The sequence below is a fragment of the Podospora bellae-mahoneyi genome, chromosome 6 (assembly GCF_035222275.1).
Source record: "Podospora bellae-mahoneyi strain CBS 112042 chromosome 6, whole genome shotgun sequence".
Lineage (NCBI taxonomy): Eukaryota > Fungi > Ascomycota > Sordariomycetes > Sordariales > Podosporaceae > Podospora > Podospora bellae-mahoneyi.
Window position 1 is genome coordinate 3,307,046 of NC_085885.1, and position 17,329 is coordinate 3,324,374.

At 51.1% G+C, this 17,329-nt stretch overlaps 12 protein-coding genes across 12 annotated transcripts; 6 read left to right on the forward strand and 6 right to left on the reverse strand.

Annotated features, from left to right (window-relative positions):
• Positions 1 to 171: 171 nt before the first annotated feature.
• Positions 172 to 964, reverse strand: QC761_608775 (uncharacterized protein; the record flags this gene model as incomplete). The annotated part of the gene is made up of 2 exons (XM_062881294.1): positions 172 to 805; positions 864 to 964. 2 exons carry the CDS (start codon positions 962 to 964, stop codon positions 172 to 174), a joined length of 735 nt encoding a protein of 244 aa, XP_062730004.1.
• A 495-nt stretch (positions 965 to 1,459) lies between these two features.
• On the reverse strand, positions 1,460 to 3,095 carry QC761_608780 (uncharacterized protein). Its single transcript, XM_062881295.1, has 3 exons — positions 2,354 to 3,095; positions 2,010 to 2,297; positions 1,460 to 1,953 (listed from the first exon to the last, which is right to left on the reverse strand). Exons 1-3 carry the CDS (start codon positions 2,827 to 2,829, stop codon positions 1,728 to 1,730), a joined length of 990 nt encoding a protein of 329 aa, XP_062730005.1. The 5' UTR covers positions 2,830 to 3,095; the 3' UTR covers positions 1,460 to 1,727.
• Positions 3,096 to 3,278: 183 nt separating this feature from the next.
• QC761_608785 (uncharacterized protein) lies at positions 3,279 to 5,169 on the reverse strand. Its single transcript, XM_062881296.1, has 3 exons — positions 5,059 to 5,169; positions 4,209 to 5,004; positions 3,279 to 4,138 (listed from the first exon to the last, which is right to left on the reverse strand). The coding sequence occupies exons 2-3, from the start codon at positions 4,882 to 4,884 to the stop codon at positions 3,567 to 3,569; spliced, it is 1,248 nt and encodes a 415-aa protein (XP_062730006.1). The 5' UTR covers positions 4,885 to 5,004; positions 5,059 to 5,169; the 3' UTR covers positions 3,279 to 3,566.
• On the forward strand, positions 5,164 to 6,047 carry QC761_608790 (uncharacterized protein; the record flags this gene model as incomplete). Its single annotated transcript, XM_062881297.1, has 4 exons — positions 5,164 to 5,266; positions 5,317 to 5,423; positions 5,484 to 5,703; positions 5,754 to 6,047. The coding sequence occupies exons 1-4, from the start codon at positions 5,213 to 5,215 to the stop codon at positions 6,045 to 6,047; spliced, it is 675 nt and encodes a 224-aa protein (XP_062730007.1). The 5' UTR covers positions 5,164 to 5,212.
• Positions 6,048 to 7,490: 1,443 nt separating this feature from the next.
• On the forward strand, positions 7,491 to 7,742 carry QC761_608795 (uncharacterized protein; the record flags this gene model as incomplete). Its single annotated transcript, XM_062881298.1, has 1 exon — positions 7,491 to 7,742. One exon carries the CDS (start codon positions 7,491 to 7,493, stop codon positions 7,740 to 7,742), a length of 252 nt encoding a protein of 83 aa, XP_062730008.1.
• Positions 7,743 to 8,616: 874 nt separating this feature from the next.
• QC761_608800 (uncharacterized protein) lies at positions 8,617 to 9,948 on the forward strand (the record flags this gene model as incomplete). The annotated part of the gene is made up of 1 exon (XM_062881299.1): positions 8,617 to 9,948. One exon carries the CDS (start codon positions 8,617 to 8,619, stop codon positions 9,946 to 9,948), a length of 1,332 nt encoding a protein of 443 aa, XP_062730009.1.
• A 379-nt stretch (positions 9,949 to 10,327) lies between these two features.
• QC761_608810 (uncharacterized protein) lies at positions 10,328 to 11,047 on the forward strand (the record flags this gene model as incomplete). The annotated part of the gene is made up of 1 exon (XM_062881300.1): positions 10,328 to 11,047. One exon carries the CDS (start codon positions 10,328 to 10,330, stop codon positions 10,874 to 10,876), a length of 549 nt encoding a protein of 182 aa, XP_062730010.1. The 3' UTR covers positions 10,877 to 11,047.
• A 105-nt stretch (positions 11,048 to 11,152) lies between these two features.
• Positions 11,153 to 12,139, reverse strand: QC761_608820 (uncharacterized protein; the record flags this gene model as incomplete). The annotated part of the gene is made up of 1 exon (XM_062881302.1): positions 11,153 to 12,139. One exon carries the CDS (start codon positions 12,137 to 12,139, stop codon positions 11,153 to 11,155), a length of 987 nt encoding a protein of 328 aa, XP_062730011.1.
• A 712-nt stretch (positions 12,140 to 12,851) lies between these two features.
• QC761_608821 (uncharacterized protein) lies at positions 12,852 to 14,478 on the reverse strand. Its single transcript, XM_062881301.1, has 2 exons — positions 14,081 to 14,478; positions 12,852 to 14,023 (listed from the first exon to the last, which is right to left on the reverse strand). Exons 1-2 carry the CDS (start codon positions 14,178 to 14,180, stop codon positions 13,089 to 13,091), a joined length of 1,035 nt encoding a protein of 344 aa, XP_062730012.1. The 5' UTR covers positions 14,181 to 14,478; the 3' UTR covers positions 12,852 to 13,088.
• Positions 14,479 to 15,124: 646 nt separating this feature from the next.
• On the forward strand, positions 15,125 to 15,394 carry QC761_0098080 (uncharacterized protein; the record flags this gene model as incomplete). The annotated part of the gene is made up of 2 exons (XM_062873066.1): positions 15,125 to 15,306; positions 15,370 to 15,394. 2 exons carry the CDS (start codon positions 15,125 to 15,127, stop codon positions 15,392 to 15,394), a joined length of 207 nt encoding a protein of 68 aa, XP_062730013.1.
• An 18-nt stretch (positions 15,395 to 15,412) lies between these two features.
• On the forward strand, positions 15,413 to 16,230 carry QC761_0098090 (uncharacterized protein; the record flags this gene model as incomplete). Its single annotated transcript, XM_062873067.1, has 2 exons — positions 15,413 to 15,763; positions 15,825 to 16,230. 2 exons carry the CDS (start codon positions 15,413 to 15,415, stop codon positions 15,978 to 15,980), a joined length of 507 nt encoding a protein of 168 aa, XP_062730014.1. The 3' UTR covers positions 15,981 to 16,230.
• QC761_608825 (uncharacterized protein) lies at positions 16,149 to 17,153 on the reverse strand. The gene is made up of 3 exons (XM_062881303.1): positions 16,982 to 17,153; positions 16,519 to 16,920; positions 16,149 to 16,457 (listed from the first exon to the last, which is right to left on the reverse strand). The coding sequence occupies exons 1-3, from the start codon at positions 17,036 to 17,038 to the stop codon at positions 16,302 to 16,304; spliced, it is 615 nt and encodes a 204-aa protein (XP_062730015.1). The 5' UTR covers positions 17,039 to 17,153; the 3' UTR covers positions 16,149 to 16,301.
• Positions 17,154 to 17,329: the final 176 nt, after the last annotated feature.

Here is a 17,329-nt window from a genome sequence, read left to right on the forward strand (position 1 = left end):
AGGGATCACCAAATTTCACAGCTACCCTTATGACTGATGACTCCAGCACAAACATCCACACCATATAATGCAGTTTGCCTCAGCACAACTGACTCATTTCTTGATCACCAATCCCTCACCAAAAGCCCACCCCTCCAAGCAAATCCAGACATGACACTCTCCCCAGAAGGCTCAAGCCACACACCCCGAAATCCCCACCAACCGCCCCGGACACTCAACCTGATGATAAACCACATCCCACCCATTCACCCACCCCCCAGCCCAGTTCCACCTCCAATAACAACCTCCACACAACCCCCCCGGCAACCTCTCACACTCCTGCCTATTCCTCACCCCCCCCTGTGCACCCCCCCAGTTGTAACCCCCCCCATACATCCCATTACACCCCCCCTGCCCCAGCGGCCCTACCCCCCCTCCCGGAATCAAAATAATCATGTCCCCTCTTTTGACATCCCCCCCGGCACCCCCAGGCGTAACAACTTGTACAATCATCGTTTTATTCGCTGCCGCCCCAGTCAACCACCGCAATTGATAGCATTTACAGCAATTAGGATGGTCAGCTGCTTGACTGTCCTGGACCTGGATCGCAAAGCCGTAGGAGAGGTCGTTGGAGATGGGAATGGGCTGGTACGTGTCGCAGAGGTAGGCGGCGGTGTTGGTGTTTACGCCGGGCTGGCAGCCCGTCACGGCTGAGACGCCGGCGGTGGTGGGGAGGGGCTGGTTGGATCTGTTGCAGACGCGGACGGCTCCGCGGGTGGTGAGGAGGGAGGGGCGGTTGTCGGTGCTGGCGCAGATGGGTTTGCAGCTGGTTGTGGTTAGAAAGTGGTGGGGATAGGGAAGGGGAACGGGAAGGGGGGATGTACCAGTCCCAGCCTGTGTAGGTCTTTGCTACTGTTTGGGCTTTGACGAGGGCATGGTGGCGGAGGGTGAGGAGGCAGAGGAGGTGGTGGTAGAGTAGGAGCATTCTATATCTGTGAGGAGCCCGCGATGCCTAAGCAAAAGGTCGAGGTGAGCAGGGCCAGGGAAGGAGCAGCGAGAGCCATGTTGATATACCGCTGAGTGTACCCCCACCGTTGAGAAGACTTTTGAGATTACCGGACCATTCCCTGCATCTACCGCAACACCATCTGTCCGGTCAATCTCTGCTATCTGGCATGTGATAATATGGTGGGTGTCAATACCAGTGATGCAGAAACTCCCCGTCTGATGCTACCATGGCAGACCCCATCAACCCGGGCTATTGGTGCTCCATTCCTGGCGAGCATCAACATCAGATGGAAGCCGAAAGACACCTCCCGCTCTCCTCGCCAAAATAAAAAACCCCCATTGGTCACCACACCCAAGGGTGAATGATAGAGCTCTGCTGTAAACAACCGGTCAAACTGTGCCGAGAGCCGGGCTTGATAGATTGCCAGCCTACTCTGTCAGTCAAACACAGCTTACTGCATAGAGAGCATGACCTCATGTGGTAGATGAAAGTGTATTGTGCCAGACGCTATTTTCAGCATTCATCCGATATCTGAACGCTTAACCTGCAGAGCCAAGGCCATACACACAGTCAAGCGGGGAAGCTCCCACATATCAAAACACTATCGTGCCGCTTCATGGCAGCATATTTGAGTACCGTTGCTCCTCCCCCAACCCATGAACGCCTAGACAAAAGAATCCCAATCCATAAATCCAGATCCTAAACTCCAACCAATCCGAGGCAGTACATGGTTCATTGTTTAAGCACCATTGTGCTTCACCTTCTTCTTGGGACGCAGTTCGCCGGCATACAGGCGGAAGAACTCGTCCGGCTCGGTGGGGTGCTCGCCCGTGACATCGTGGAAAGCAGTCGTGGCGATGTAGTTGGTCTTGCCCTCACGCACCAGGCTGTAGTACTCGAGGAGGTACTCCTTCTCGGAGTCGTCGATGGTGGCTTGGTTCTTGAGAATTCTCTTCGCCTCACGCCTGAAAGAGTGTTAGTTGCCGTATATGAGAACGGAAAAAAGCCAAAAGAGACATACTCAGAGATATTCTCAAACTCCATCGTCTGACCCAAAGCCTTGCTGGCCGACTCGGCAAGCTCCTTTCCAGCGCAGAGCATAGGTCCAGTGATGACCATCATCTGACCGCGGTGCTTGTCGTCAAAGCCGTGAGGGCCCTTTCCGGAGAGAACATGGGCAGCGACGTGCGCAATGTCACCGAGGGCAACAGGAGCGAACTTGTGGTTCTCACCAATGGGAAGAGGAAGGACCCCCTCGCTCTGGGCTTGCTGGGCGTACAAGAGGATGTTTTCGGCGTAGAAACCAGCACTAAAATGGTCCTGTCAGTTGCAGATCTTGACATCCACGGTGTTGAAGAAACTCACCGAATAACACAAGGCGAATGTCCCAAGGCAACATCCGCATTACCCTTCTCAGCCAGCACCAAAGCCTCCAAATCAATAAACTCCCTCAGCCTCGGCTGCTTGTCCCTCTCGGCATAATCGCACCCAGCAGCACTAATCAACAGCACATTCTGAACACCAGCCTTCTTGGCCGCATTGGTCAGCTCGACGCAAATGTCAAACTTGTCCTCCTTCGCGGGAGGGATCAGGCAGATGGTGTCGCAGCCGATCTTCTTGAGGGCATTGACCATCTCGCGCTCGCGGCCGGGGTTGTGGGGCACGATGACGGCACCGAGCGACTCGAGCTCTTTGGCCTTAGCCGAGGTCGGGTCGAGGGAGAGGCCGCTGAGGCTGGTGATTTGCTTCTTGAAGCGCTCTTCTTTGAGGAGGAGCTCGGCGATGAGGAAGCCGGTTTGGCCGTCGACGGCGGTGATGCAAACGTTGCGGGTGTCGGACATTTTGGCGGTGGCGGAAAGTCGACTTTGGTTGAGGTGTAGAGAAAGAGGGAATTGAGTTGTTGTTTGATGTTGCAAGAGGTCGCAGTTCAGTAGTTGCTTGGTTGTGTTGTGGTCTTCCGGGAAGGTGGGGGGTGCAGGTGCAGGTGCAGGTGTTGAGACTGCAGGTGCCAATTCAAAAAGTCGGGGTCGGTCAATTGTTTTTATTGCCAAAGCTCCCTTCCGCCACAGCAGAGCTCCGACTTTATGCTTGGTACCCTCTGTCCATCGTCATCATTATTGCTTCTTCAAACAAACCATGTTGATGAAGTCATGAGAAGTTCGTTTGTCACCGCATCCGAGATCCATTGCGTCATTGAGTCAGGGGCGCCAAGGGGTCAAAGCATCAAAAGCATTCCACGTTGAAGCTTTCTCGATTTGATTATGCTTTGTTCAAAACAACAGAGAAATTGCGTGTTGATATTTAAACTACCAGTCGAATCACTGGACGCATCGTGATATCTCAACAACTAAATACTGCGCTGTGTGAAAGTCGGTTCAAAACTATGTATTTGCGGTACCCTACACTTTACACTTTTGCTAACTCCCCAGCCTACCATTATGACAAAACTCTCAAATCCCATCACATGTTTATCTCGCAGTTCCTCGCCTGTCATTCTTGATAAGGTAAACGGATTTTTCAGCTGGCATGATTATCATGTCCGCATCTCCGTCATCTCTCTTCCACACGGGTTGGCCCCCTAACCCGATGTCTTCACCTTCTTCGGAATAGAAATCCCATCCTGCGTGGTCTGCTTATCGCATACCACCTCAAGCTTAACGAGAAACATCTTTTTGTCGTAATGCTTCCCGTCCGCCGTCCCGCATTTGACGATCCCGGGGGCAATAACAAGGTCGACATTCATCGACTCGTTCCTCTTCGAACGATGAGGCGGAGGACGGAGACGGCGCGTGGGCTCCATCATATCTGGATTGAAGGGAAACCCGAACCTGTAATTTTCGTCAAGAAGATAATCAGGCCAGGCATCACTGATGACGATCGTAATGTCTGCCTTTGATGTGCAAAAAATCGTGTCTAGTTCTGCTGCAAGCGTGATGATCTCGGTGTCAGCGGCATTCACCGCATCCTCTTTGGTGTCCTGTACCAACACATCTCTGAGTTTCCTCGAATAGAAATGAGACACAAGAACAGGGAGATAGTTCCAGCCTGGGACCATGTTGGCAAATCCCACAGTTTGGGACCGCCATTCATGAAAACTCTCCCGGGTGGGTTTCTGGCAATGGGCGTCCTGTTCCTTGCCGTCAATGGTGGCTAGATTTCAGAATGACAAAGTTAGGCAACCATTACACATGTGGTCGTTTGAAGGGGCTGGTATACTTACTCGCTATCTTGTGAAATACGACGGAAAGAGACGAACCAAGTGACCCATTCCCGTAAGTGACCTGGATGCGAAAGATGTAGTGGTGAAGATAGTTCAATACATACGCTTCCCGAATGAGCGGATAGAAACGCGGCGACATTGCCTGGTATTGGGTAGCTGTAGGAATTGGCTTCAGGAAGGCTAGCGAATTGGCAGTCTCCCAATCGATGGACTGGGGGAAGTGGCTCTCCTCAAACTGTCGAAACAGAAATCGCAGCTGCTTCCATTTGGATTCGATCTCGTTCGTGTAGCCAAGGGGGTCTTTCAACTTCTGCTCCTCAAGGTCTCTGGCAAACTTGGCGTCCTGATGCTTGATGATAGCTTCCTGCTCGATGAACCTTTGCTCGGCATTCCTGAGCTCGGCGGCCTGATGATTGGTGATTACTTCTAGCTCGACGCACTTGTGCTCGGCATTCTCAAGCCTGGCCTCAAGCTCGCTGATGTAGGTGTCGTATTTGTCAGTGTCATGAGTGCAAAGAGCTTTCTCATTACTAAACCTGCCGAGAAAGCTGGATAGTTTCCATCGCGAGTCTCCGCTGACCAAGCTCAACTGCTCTTTCAACTTCTTGTTCTCGTGCTCGAGATCTGTTGCCTGGCTGGATTTGTCCCTGATGACATTCCGATAGGACTCTAGCATCTCTTGCAGCTGCTCAATACTGACGAAGCTCTCATCGCTTGCTCCTTCGGACTGACCAGCATGGTCCTTGGCGCACTGCTGCTCGAAGTGATGGGTCAAAGTAGCTGCGATCAAGAATGTCTGAAAAAGAAATTGTAAGTAAATGCCAAACTTGAATCAGAGATATTACCATACCTAGATCAAGTCGCAAACTGGTCCTGGCAAAAACCTCAGTGGTGGCTTCTTCTTTTGGAATGGAGGAAGAGGAAGGGATGTGGGAAGAGATGTGGGGAGAGGAAGAGGTGAGATTCAGCGTGCTTTCGATCCTGTCCTAGACAAGATATTTGCCATGGTTCAAGAGCAGGAGGCTGCGGTGACTTGGAAGAAGGAACATGGTCCAAAGGTAAGTACAGGCTACACTTTCTGTATTGAAGAGGCTAACGCGCAACGCAGTATGTCATTCTTGTTGGTGGCTTTGGGCGTTCACGATATCTCTTTTCTCATCTCAAGAAGAAGCTTGGAGATAAGATTGAGATACTTCAATCTCGCGGCGCCAGCCCGTAGGTTTCCCATTATTCTTGTTGGCACGACTCGGTTAGCTGACAATACTGTGTTCAAAGCTGGACTGCCATCTGCTGCGGAGCTGTAATCCAAAGCATTAGCTCCAAAGGCCGTTCGAATCTGTCTATTGATGTCCAGGGGCGGATCTCCAGAGCCAGCTGTGGTGTTCGTTACTCTGCCACCTGGGACCCCAAAGTCCATGATGCATCTCTGAGGTACTTTTGCCACTACGACGCCGGGTGGAGAGCAAAGGGCCGGATGTGCTGGTATTTGAATCAGGTAAGCGTTACCTGCTCCATTAATGTGATTGTTTTAGAGCTGACCTATAGAAGGGCGACCTCGTGAATTCAGACAAACGTATCACAAGTTCCTACCTACGTCATTTTGACACAAACGACGACCAGAAACAGACCATTGTGGAGGCTATCTACTGCACAACTGCCTCACAGCCACCCAAAGTCTGGAATGATCAAGTCAAGACGCTCTACACGGTGAAGTGGGAAACGAAGATCTACCTGACCACCCTTCCAACATTCACCAACCCCGTGGGTAAGGTTATCTACATCCTCAAGTACGGTATCGAGATGACGGTTGCTGGGGGTATTCTGGACTTTGCTGTTTAACGCGATGGCGTTCGGCAGGGAGGAAAGAGTGTCATGATCGAGTATGAGAATGCCTAAGCCTAATCTTGGTGTTGTATCCAATCATAGGGATGGTCATGTACAACCATAGCACTTCTGGTATCGGCATTTGGCACTGTGTGGGGTGATTTTATCAAGAGGGTGGGGATTTGTCATTCGGCCATGATGACCTGATGGGTTTAGTGCTTTAGAAGCCCGAGATAGTACTCAGCCAACGAAATCACCTATTTCATTAGATCCCACGTAGAAAGGCTGTGGCATACGGTGGGATTTACAATTCCAAGCCGATCAAGCAATTTTTTGAATACATAATGAAAACGATTTGTGTAAAACATATAGCTAATCTAAATCCACATGATGTATCACCCAGGGGTTACCAGACACCCAGACCACATTCATGCCGAGAAAGCAACTCTGGATGCTGCCCAGGCTGTATTACTCTTGTATACTGCGACCTGGACACGGTGTTCTCAGGGCCGGTACAGGTTTTGGAAGCAGTATTATGTTGTTACATCTATGCTGGCTGGGTTGATGCTCATATTGGCCTCGAGTTCAAGCCGTCATGAACGGACTTTTGGGTTAGAAGCATGAGCAAGATATAGACACATTGGATTCGGACAGGTCGACGACACGTACTTTGGGGACGAAGAGATCTTACGAGAGCTTCCTCGAGACCGCAGATGAGACCATACCTTTGCCAGAGCCTGGGAGATTACCCTTGGATCATTGGAACGGACTGAAAGAAGAAAGGGTTTCAGCAAGCAGTTCCCGTGGTCACTCGGTACGTGTTCACAGACTGATTCTGGTCAATATCGGTTCAAATCCTTCAGCAAACGATTTCTTTACAGCTCTAACCGTTTTTCAGGGCAACAGGTATTCGTTTCGCACAATCATATCCCCCATTTATTTCTCTCAATGCTCTGAGCCAATGACATCCCCTTTGAATGCCAACTAAACTCGAATCGAGCCCAGACTCTCCGTGTCCTCAAATAATTCGCGAGGCAACAAAGTTGACTGGACTACCATCGATACTACGGCTGTGGGGATTTCAAGGTCTGAGATAGACCAGCCATCCTATCGTGATTGGATTGGTATGTACAGCAGGTCATGGCCCAAATAATGCGTTTGCCTCAGCTAAAGATTCTTGTCAGACAAAGAAACAGGCCCGATGATAAGGACCCACAGCTCTCTTCTCCCAGGGACCTATGAAAACTCTGACGATGTCAGATTCCCTTGGACCTGTCCCGTAGGATCATGCCGCGCGATGTTTGAGAGTATTGTCAACTTGGGCAACCATTTCGTCGTCAGTATTCGTCGCTTCAGTTTGACTAGTGGGATAGAAGATGCTGACATCTGTAGTCAGAAAGCACACCGTGCTACGAATCTGAATGATAATCTTGGCGGAACAACCACCAAGTAATACAGATGACATCAAATATCTCCGTCGCGGCTGTCAGAATCAAATCTGGAGCGCCTTTCCAGTTCGCAGCTGATCAGACTACAACGAGAGTCTGCACTCTGGCCAATGGCAAACTGAGAGTGAAGGTTGATAACGAAGAGGAGTATACTATTGGAGCGAGGGGTGTGTTTAAGATTGATGCTGCGGTTGGAAGTAGGGTTTTTAACCGGTGTTATGAAGATGTTGTGTTGCATGTGAATGGTTTTCAGGCTTTGTGAGGGTGTTTTGTTATGATGGTTGATAAGTAGTGTTTTGCTTTTGGGTGTGTCTGTATTTGTTTTTGTTACTGTTCGGGATTACCTAAGGTAGGCGAAGTGTGATTGTTATCGGGTCCGTCTTTGTTGTGGTTTTTTTTTTTTTTTTTTTTTTTTTTTTTAGATGATGAAGAGACGGAAACTACTATATAAGATTATGAAATGTGGGAATAGCTGGTGGTAATTGTTGGTTTATGGGAGGATCTGGCTGAGATGTAGGGCATCAGAGAGATGACGATGCTCTGGAGTAAGGCGTATATGTAAAGCTATCTCCCTGTTAGATTAACATGTTCAAATATTGTACACTACGCGAGTCCGTAAATCTATCATGAGAATAGAATTGTTTTTTTGCGGCTGTAACCCCCCGGAAACGTAGTTGCCCGCCGTGTAGTTGGTGGTGGGGATCAGGGGTAAAAGGGGCGAAGTGGGGCGGTCTGTCAAGTAAACAAGAGGGACAAGCCATGAAGTGGAATTGGCTTATAATGCTGCATGAGTGTGGGCCTAGAAAATGTCTTGAACATATAAAAAGTAAGATATTACCTAATAAAAAGATTTTGAATCATTTCTCTTGGAGTTGTGTTTAGATTGCAGGTCATTAATCGCTTTTGTGGTGCTTCTGGGATGGAAAGAGGCTTCCATCCAGGTGCGGGGCAATAGCTGCAATCATCAGATGGTCGTCACCCCACCACAGCACGCGATTCAACGGCACTGAGGACAAAGTGTATTTAAGAACCGGCATAGATGCGATGGCTTTGGGGAAGGTGGAACTCAATTTCGGAATCCTAAATTCAAATTGGCAATCGCAACTCTTTTGGAAACAAGCAGTTCATCTTTAACCATGCTATCCTCGCTGCAACTTGTGCCCCCAGCTGCTGTAATCCACAGCGCAGTCCGGGCAGCAGCCCCCCCACTAACACTGGCTCTCACCAGAGCCCTCACCAGCACAGCACGCCGTATTGCGTCACAGGCACCAAGAGCGGTACACAACCCAACCCCCCGCCTTCACCCCCGCCTTGCAATCCCGCCAACCTCGCACCACCCTCCCAAGATTCCCGGCTACCGCCGCCTCGAAACAACCAACACCCTCTCCCCCTTCTTCTCCAGCAACCAACCCCCACTGGGCGACCTCCCTTCCTCCACCTCCTCCTGGCGGCCCCCTCCGCCCTCCTCCCTCGACGAGCGCCCCGTCCTGATCATCGGCGCTGGCTCCATCGGCCGCCGAGTAGCCCTGATATGGGCCTCCAACTCCCGCCCAGTTACCCTCTACGATGTCTCCGATGACGCCCTCAAGTCAGCGACAGAATACCTTACTGATAACCTCGGCGAGTATTGCGCTGCGAGAGGTACCCACCCCGGGCATGTCTACACCACCTCCAATATCCGAGTAGCCACCACCACCGGCCGTCACGAGAGCGCACCTCCGCCATCATGTCCCGCAGAGGAAGCAGAGCTCGAGAGTGGCAGCAAGGGCCCCTGGTTGGCGATTGAGTGCCTCCCCGAGAACCTCAGTCTCAAGGTCGATGTTCTTTCGTTGGCCGAGGGCTATCTACCGCTGGATTGCATCATCTGTTCCAACAGCAGCAGTCTCATGACGTCGGAGATGATCAAGTACGGAGATAATGAACTGCAATATCCGGAGCGGTTGCTGAATACGCACTACTTCATCCCGCCGAGGAATAGGATGGTGGAGGTTATGTCTTCCTCGAAGACCAACCCCAAGATCTTCCCGTTTTTGACGGACCAGATGGAGAATGTGGGATTGAGGCCAATGGTGGTTCCACCTGGGGTGCAGAGCCCGGGGTTCATCTTCAATAGGATCTGGGCGGCGTGCAAGAGGGAGACATTGGAGGTGTTGAGTGAGGGAGTCGCAAGGCCGGAGGATGTCGATGCGTTGTTTAGGGATTTCTTCCATGCGGAGAAAGGTCCGTGTGAGAGGATGGATGAGGTTGGGTTGGATACTGTTTACAGGGTTGGGAAGCATAACCTGGAGAGGAGCAGGGATTTGGAGGGTGGAGAGGCGTTGAAGTGGCTGAAGAAGACTTATTTGGATAGGGGAATGAAGGGGGAGAGGACTGGGGATGGGCTGTATACCAGGGAGGAGAGGGCGGAATTGAAAATGAAGCATAGGTTGGAGAAGTGGAAGGAGGTTGAGGAGACACAGGGAGCGTGAGAGATGGAGATAATATCAGAAACGGCAAAAAGCATGCTATTGACGATGCGCTTGCTATGAAAGTAGGAGTGATGAAAGAAGACAACGGATCTTTTTTTTTCTCGGGTCATCATCTATCCGATTGACTCCCAGATGTACAGATTCCGATTAAAAGTCTTGGAAGAACCCCTCACCAAGAGCAGATCTACTGCAGGCAGCAGCAGGACAACAGCGAATCACATTAGTCGCATTCATGGTTCTACTGCATGTCATTTGAAAGGCGCGTTGAGCCCTTCGCGTCATGATCGTCGACGCGTATAAATTTCAGGCTGTCCGAGCCACATCGCAACGTGGTTTTGCTAATTATCATCACATTCCCAAGAAGCTCAACAAGTGCATCATGAGTTCCGAATCCAAGACCTTCCCTTTCCCAATTCCGACCTCGATCACGGGAGGTTGCCTCTGCGGCTCGGTCCGCTACCGCGTCACCTTCCCACCTGACCACGACTTCCTCCGCTTCTCACAAACCTGCCAATGCACCCAATGCCGAAAGCAAACAGGCTCTATCTTCTTTGCTGAACATGTCATTGCTCCAGCTTCCACCGCCTTCACCTTGACTAATAAAGAGAATCCCACTCTCAAGCATTACAGCATCAGTCCAAAGGCATACAGATGGTTTTGCTCAAACTGTGGCTCGTTTCTCTATTGGCAGCCGCTCGACAACGAGAAGGATCACATCTGCTTGGCGGTGGGGAGCATCGATCAGGTATATCTTGTGGGTGGTGAGAATGATGAAGGTGTGCCGAAGGAGGGATATGGGCTGGCGCTTGTGGGTGGGGGAGGCAAGCATCTCTTTTGCCAGAATGAGATCAAGGGCGTGACGGATGATATTCCGCTGTTGGGCAGGAAGAGAGGGACGAGAGTTATGGATGGGGGTGAGTCGGCCTAGGGGGATATCCTTCACTCGGATGCTTGTACAGCAGCCATATTGTATGTAGTGTGACGTTAGGTTCGCTCCATGTTATCCAAACTGGTCAGACACAAAACTATTGATTATATAAGAGAGTCATCCATTGCGCTTACTATCAAACTTCTTTGCTCTTTCCAAAAATCCTATCCCAATCCTTGCTCTTTCCAATAAATGACACATCCCATGAAGACAATGATTCGTTCCTGCCTTATTTTCAACAGGCACCTTCTTCCCTTCATCTTTCCTCTCACATCATCATTGCAATGGCGGAATATCCGATAACCGCTGCCTCCTCCGTGGTTCCGAGCCTTCTGAATGGTCATGATCGTTCTCGTACCCATTGCCATACCCGTTGCTGTTATTCTCCGGCTGCGACGTCGCCTCCTCGCACTCCTTCGCGGCATTATACTTTTTGAAAGCAACCTGCACCAACAATCCGACCTCCTTCCTGTCCCTCCCAATTACCCCCACCGACAACAACGCCTCCGTCTGCTCGATCCAGTCCTGCAGCTTTCGAAACTCCGCCACTTGATGCCTCAACCTCTCCGGCAATCCCTGCCCCTTCAACAGCGCCAACACACCCGCGATCACGGTGTTCACCGCCCCCAAAACCGTAATCAGTATCGTGTGCTCTCCCGCCGACGGCCCAAGCGCAGTCAACGACGCGCCAACGATGATCTGGAAGAAATGCGAGGCGTACACTATAAGATTCACAAGTCTGGAGATCATCTTCTTGTTGCGCTGGGCGCGCATGGCGGCTGCGTACATGCCCATGGCGGACTTGCGGCCCTCTTCCAGGGAGCGGCAGTCGGTTGAGCCTGGGAGGGTGGAGTTGATGCCGACGGCACGACGGAAGATGACGAGGTTCTCATCGTTTGTACGACGGATGGGGAGGCCGGCGGGTTGGCCCCAGGAAAGGTCGGTGTCGGATTTTAAGACGGTTGGGGTTGATTTCTTGGCGGGGGGATTCTTGGTGAGGCCCTTATTTTGCTCTTCAGGGGGTTGCGATGCTGATAGCGCATTGTTGGGATTTGTTGGTGCGTGGTCGGAGGTGTCTGGCTGTGCCTGGGGATTTGAGCCGGCACCTTTCAAAGGGTCATTATCTTGTGATGGCAACGGCATCTTTGATGTTGAGGGTGTGTTGTTTTGATGAGGCTGACCCAAAAGTGGGGAGGTCTCGTCGTAGTCTTGTTTATCGTCGTCGTCGACAGGGATCTCAGTGGAGCCACTTGGTTTAGACATCGTCGATGTCTAAAAGGGGTTTAGATGGTGGGATTCAATGCTGGGTTGGCTTTATATCACACTGTCTAGTCGGCACGTACACCGAACTCTGTTATTTGTGGCGAAAACGTCAAACTGCAGATTCGATGATGGCTGTTGGTGACAAGAAGGAAGACGCAGGGGCTTTCTGCATGCGACATGGCTCTTTATAGAGTCCGAACGAGGCATTGGGAGAGCAGGCCAGAGGCCCAACCATGGCAGGCTGGGAGGATCGACATCTTTCTAGTCTCGGAAATGGCTGATGTTATCAGGTTCAGCCCTACTTGGTGTTGTGCTAATTAATCTAGTTTGATGCAGCCTAGTGTCACCCGATGACATACGGCCATACAAAAGTCGTCGATAAGAGATTCAGCTACGCCTCGGGATCAGAGTCAGGAGGTGTCTGAAAGCCACCCGTGGGAAGGATTCCCGATTTGCAAGTCGGCACGGTTTTTGGCACATGCAACCCTGAGGCGTCGGCAGACACCGTCTGCCGTCTTCAGTGTCCAATCAGCAACTACCACACTGTGTCGCATGCTGACACCTTGGTGCCTCGGGTTGCCCGAACCGATGTCTGAAGGTTTGTGCAACGACGCCTGAGATGGCGATCACAACACCCCAAGCAGACAACCGCCATGTTGTGTGTAGCGTCCTTCCTGGTCTGCTCTGACTTCTTGTCCAGGATCGTCATTGATATACACTGTTCACATCTCTAACAACAATATCAAGACGGCATCATGGCTGAATGCGATGCAAGTAGTATAATCTCACCCTCGACTGGTTAGATGGACATTAACCAAGACAGTCTCTCCAGCGTATGCTGTTCATAACTTACGCAGACCTCAGCTTGATTCTCTATCCAAACCACACCACCCCAGTGGCATCGAGGCCAAGATGACCCAAAAATATATTGATAAAGAGACTACAAACCTTACAGCGCCGCCTTCCTCCCCTTGCTAAACTTCCTCCCCGCCTCTAACACCAATACCGTCTGCTGCGCGACCACCAATAACTCCATGTTCTCATCCGCAATAACCACATCGACATCCATCCTCCCCTTTTTCAACATTTTTGCTGTTGTCCGAATCAAGAACCACCCGTTTCCCCTGTTCGGATCCACCCGTTTCTTGAGCTCAACATCCAATGTCACAGTATTACTAAACGCCTCCGCCTTCATCGCATCCTTGAGCAAATTCCTCACCACCGCCGGCCTGCCCTCGTTTCTTATGTCTGCACTTTCCCAAGCCACCATCTTGGAGTGTATCCCATGTGGATCATACGCACCACCAGTGCGCATTAACATGTCCGACATACTGGGCAGTGCATCCGCCAGGAACGTCAACAGGGTGTTATCCACCCCACCTTCGTGATCGGGAGAGTACTCCTCGTCGTCATTGTTTGCATAAAGGAATTTATACCACCCGTCATGAACCCCGTTTGTCGTGTGGCCTTGCCGTGGCGCAAGGATGATCATCCGGTCTGTGAACGGTAAGAACTCCCCTTTTATCCTGCCCATTACCCAGTTGGGGTCTTTTTGGTTGGATTCTACTGCTTTGAAATTGGGGAGTGGGTTGGGAGGGGGGAGGGGGGTCCATTCTGAATGTGAGGAGGGGCCGAGGGGGGTATTGAAGTTGATGGCGGTGGCGATGGCGAGGATCTTGAGATTGGAGGATTGGGTGAGGGTGGCTTGGAGGGTTGTGCTTGTTGCGCCGGTGCGGAGCGTGGTGATGGTTATGGTGGAGGCTTCACGGGTGCAAGGGCGGAGGAATTCGAGGTGGAGTTTGAGGATGTCGGGGTGGGGGGTGTGGACGAGATGGGTGGTGAGGGCGGAATAGATTCCGGCGGCGGTGCAGCCGCCGTGGAGGGCTGGGTAGTGATGGTTAGCCTTTTGAGAGGGAAGGATGGGATAAGGAGAAGAAATACTGATACCAAAGGCCCAGTCGGTGTGCCAGTCGCAAGTGTAAGTGTTGTCTGGCCCCTGGACTTTTTGAAGGTTGATTTGCTTGTGGAGTGTTTTCGCCATTTTCTGTTATGGCTTTCTTTCTTTTGAGTGATGGAAGAAAGGCTGGTCGGGACTCAAATAAGCTTGTATTTGTTTTACCACAATTTTTTTTCCCCGGGGGGGCAACACCACGCTTATATAGGTACTTTGTGAACTTCCAGTGTGCCTTCCCGAATTAGGACACATCTTTCCACACAACGGTCTGTTGGTAGCATCATGTAACCTTGACCGGCCTGAAGGGTGTAACAGGACATCCCGGCCCAATAATATCCCCACATCAAATCGGTATGCAGACTTCACATGGGAAAGACGACTCTGGACCTCAGCCCTAAATTCGTTCGAGGTGGGAGCTTTTTTGGGACAAATGTGGTGATTTGTTTACTTGCGTAGGTAAACCGACCCTTAAAAGCCCTTGGCATTTGCCAAGGGATCTGACAACATGGGTAAGGATGTGGGTGGTAAGTGTTTTTGACTTCAATGTCTTTGCGGTGCTGCTTGCTGGCGATTCAAGTTTTTAGAAATGAAAAGAAGAAGTAAGATGGTTGTATGCCATTCTTTCTCGTACCTAGCTGAGCAGTGCAGTTGCTGGTGTGCAGTTGCTGGTGTGCAGTTGCTGGTGTGCAGGCTGTCTCCTATTGGCCCGAATACCTGTTTAAAGAGGTATCAACGACGATGAAGCGGAGATTTAAAATGTCAGGAGTCTTTTTCCCGTCCTATCAAGTACGAAAACAGAAGTGGTAGAAATATGCGGTCACTCCGGGGCTTTGGGAGATCAGATGGCTGTTGGAAGTCATTTTCCTCACCCACAACGTGACCTGGTAAGGTGATTGAGGGACTGAGAGGGGACAAAGAGGGATTTTACGCTATGTGTGGTGTAATTCGCCGTGGGAGTGAACTTGCACATAGGCACGTGGGCTGAAAGGTAGGCGGGTGCAAGCCCTTTAATTTTGCAAGTACAAACAAGTATGTGCTCCTCCTATCCACTTCTAACCCTCAACCCTCTTGCCGGTTACAGCCTTTCGGCAGCTCTCTATCCATCTGCAATCACCAACCCCCACGGCTTCCGACTTCCATTCAACCCACACCACCAAAAACGTTCTCGAAGGCAGTTCTGCTGTGTAGCACCTTGTTACTCACTTTCAGCGGCGTAAGCAAACGAAGGAAAACCCGATATACGACATGGTAACATGACTGACCTGATTCTTCACAGATTGCCTGTGCCGGCCGTTCCTTAAGCAACTACACCATCGTCCATGTCCAATGGGACTTACCCATCCAGCCCGGCAACGCTTCCTCTGACACCATCTCCGTCAACGGAACAATCGAGAACGCGATTGATGAAATGGAATACCTCCATCTCGGCCAGAACCAAACCTTCCAAAACTACCTACGAGCCCTTGCTCAAGCCAACACCGCTCAAGACACGGAAGACCCGACGGGGTGGGACTGCGACATCGAGGGTGTCGGATGCCAAGCATGGGCCCCAGAAAAAAGGTATTACTTACCTCCGTGGAGTCGAGGGCACCCCCAAAAATGGCCCTGGGCCAAACGAGTGTGGGCGTGTTAGCTGCGGGTATGGGGCTGCTATTCATGGGTGCAATGAGGTACGGTGGCTACTTGATACCGGCGTTTGAGATGTCTGAGATACCTAACTGATCGATGTAGAATGGCTTTGAGAAAGAAGTCACCTGGAATGGTATTGCGGATGGGGCGGAGGATTTGAAGGGATTGTGTGGGACACATAGGCGTTGGTCAACGGTGAAGGTCAGGGTTGATTTCAAGGATAATTGGAATGTGGTCGTGGTGGATAATGATTGTTGAAGGGGGCCCAGGGCAATCTTAAGCCTCGATGCTGGACTAAGGGTTCACAAGTTGGAGTGGAAAGGTTGCTGCGCTGGAGACATATGGGAGTCTGTTGATTATATGTCAGCCTTTTTCACCTCTCTTATAACAGGCATACAACAAAACCGTGAAAGTAAAAAGCTCAAGAACTCAGTATTCCTCATTTCATCGCCAGGATGGCGCAGCGACGGCCATCATCAAGTCTCTACCTACTACCCCTCCAGCCAAGCTGTCCCTTTGAGATATGAAAGCCGACTTTCATGTTACGGGTGACCCCAGCCGAATGTTCCCGCCACTTCTCTAGCAAGGATCACGGCGGACGATGACGTTCCATTTGCTCTTGTAGAAAGCCTGACCCTTGACGTCCTTCAACGAACTGCCCGACCTGCAGTTATCAACTATCACCTGGGCTCCGTCGGCAATCTTCCCCCAAGTAATCTCCTTGGCAGCGTTATTCTGTTCAAATTAGCTCTCCACTCATTGAGGGGTAAATTGAGTGAACCGGGAAGGGACGTACATCATTGCACCACCAGATAGCAGCATTGTGGCTGCAGCTGACACGACCGCAGTTGCCCGGCCCGGGCCCGTTCTTGGGCTTGGTGCCGCCCTCCAACCCCCGGAGGTAGTCGATGCCCGTAAGAATGTAGGAGATGATGCAAGATGTTCCAAAGTTGCAATTGTAGCTCTCGAGCTCCTCTAACGCGGCGCCGACCACGGAGCCGTCAGCCCGCGGGGAAATCTGGCTCTGAAATCTCTCGTTCCAGCCAGGATACAGGGCATCCATCTGGGCAATGGCTTGCTGGACAGTGCCGGTGACGGTGACAGTGCCGCTGCTGGCATCTCCGGGGGTGATGGGCATGTCCCATTGGAGTTCGACGATGGTGTAATTGGTCGCGGGGTCTGCATCTGCATAGGCAAGCTGTAAAGATGTTAGCAAGGCTGTTCGTGTCCTTAAGAAGAGCGTGTAGCAGGGGACTAACGCCAGCGAAGCTGAGCAGCAAGCTGCCGCAAAGGAAGGTGATGAGACTTGTCAACATTGTGGGTTGTGGTATGAATGGGCGGCGTGAGTATAGACTGGTTGATGGGAAAAGTGGTTGATGGAAGAGGAAGAGTTCTGTGGTAATAGAGGACCTAGGGACCTTATATACCTACCTATCCATTGATATAGATGATTACACCAGGTGCCTTCCTAGCCTTCACCGCCTTGTGGCTACCGAAGAGCAGGATAAGAGCCACATAAAGACGGAGTCGTTCTTGCTGAAGACGAGTCGGGACGAGTTGACGCCTGAATGGGTATAACCAATGATCTTGCCACAAAGACACCATCT

Coding starts and splice junctions, on each gene's coding strand:
- QC761_608780 (XM_062881295.1), bottom strand. CDS start 2,829: ATGTCCGACACCCGCAACGTTTGCATCACCGCCGTCGACGGCCAAACC. Junction 2,298..2,353: donor CATTCGCCTTGTGTTATTCG/GTGAGTTTCTTC, acceptor GGACCATTTTAG/TGCTGGTTTCTACGCCGAAA. Junction 1,954..2,009: donor GAGTTTGAGAATATCTCTGA/GTATGTCTCTTT, acceptor ACACTCTTTCAG/GCGTGAGGCGAAGAGAATTC.
- QC761_608825 (XM_062881303.1), bottom strand. CDS start 17,038: ATGTTGACAAGTCTCATCACCTTCCTTTGCGGCAGCTTGCTGCTCAGC. Junction 16,921..16,981: donor TGCTGCTCAGCTTCGCTGGC/GTTAGTCCCCTG, acceptor ACATCTTTACAG/CTTGCCTATGCAGATGCAGA. Junction 16,458..16,518: donor CTATCTGGTGGTGCAATGAT/GTACGTCCCTTC, acceptor TAATTTGAACAG/AATAACGCTGCCAAGGAGAT.
- QC761_608821 (XM_062881301.1), bottom strand. CDS start 14,180: ATGGCGAAAACACTCCACAAGCAAATCAACCTTCAAAAAGTCCAGGGG. Junction 14,024..14,080: donor CGACTGGGCCTTTGGTATCA/GTATTTCTTCTC, acceptor ATCACTACCCAG/CCCTCCACGGCGGCTGCACC.
- QC761_608785 (XM_062881296.1), bottom strand. CDS start 4,884: ATGCTAGAGTCCTATCGGAATGTCATCAGGGACAAATCCAGCCAGGCA. Junction 4,139..4,208: donor CGTATTTCACAAGATAGCGA/GTAAGTATACCA, acceptor TCTGAAATCTAG/CCACCATTGACGGCAAGGAA.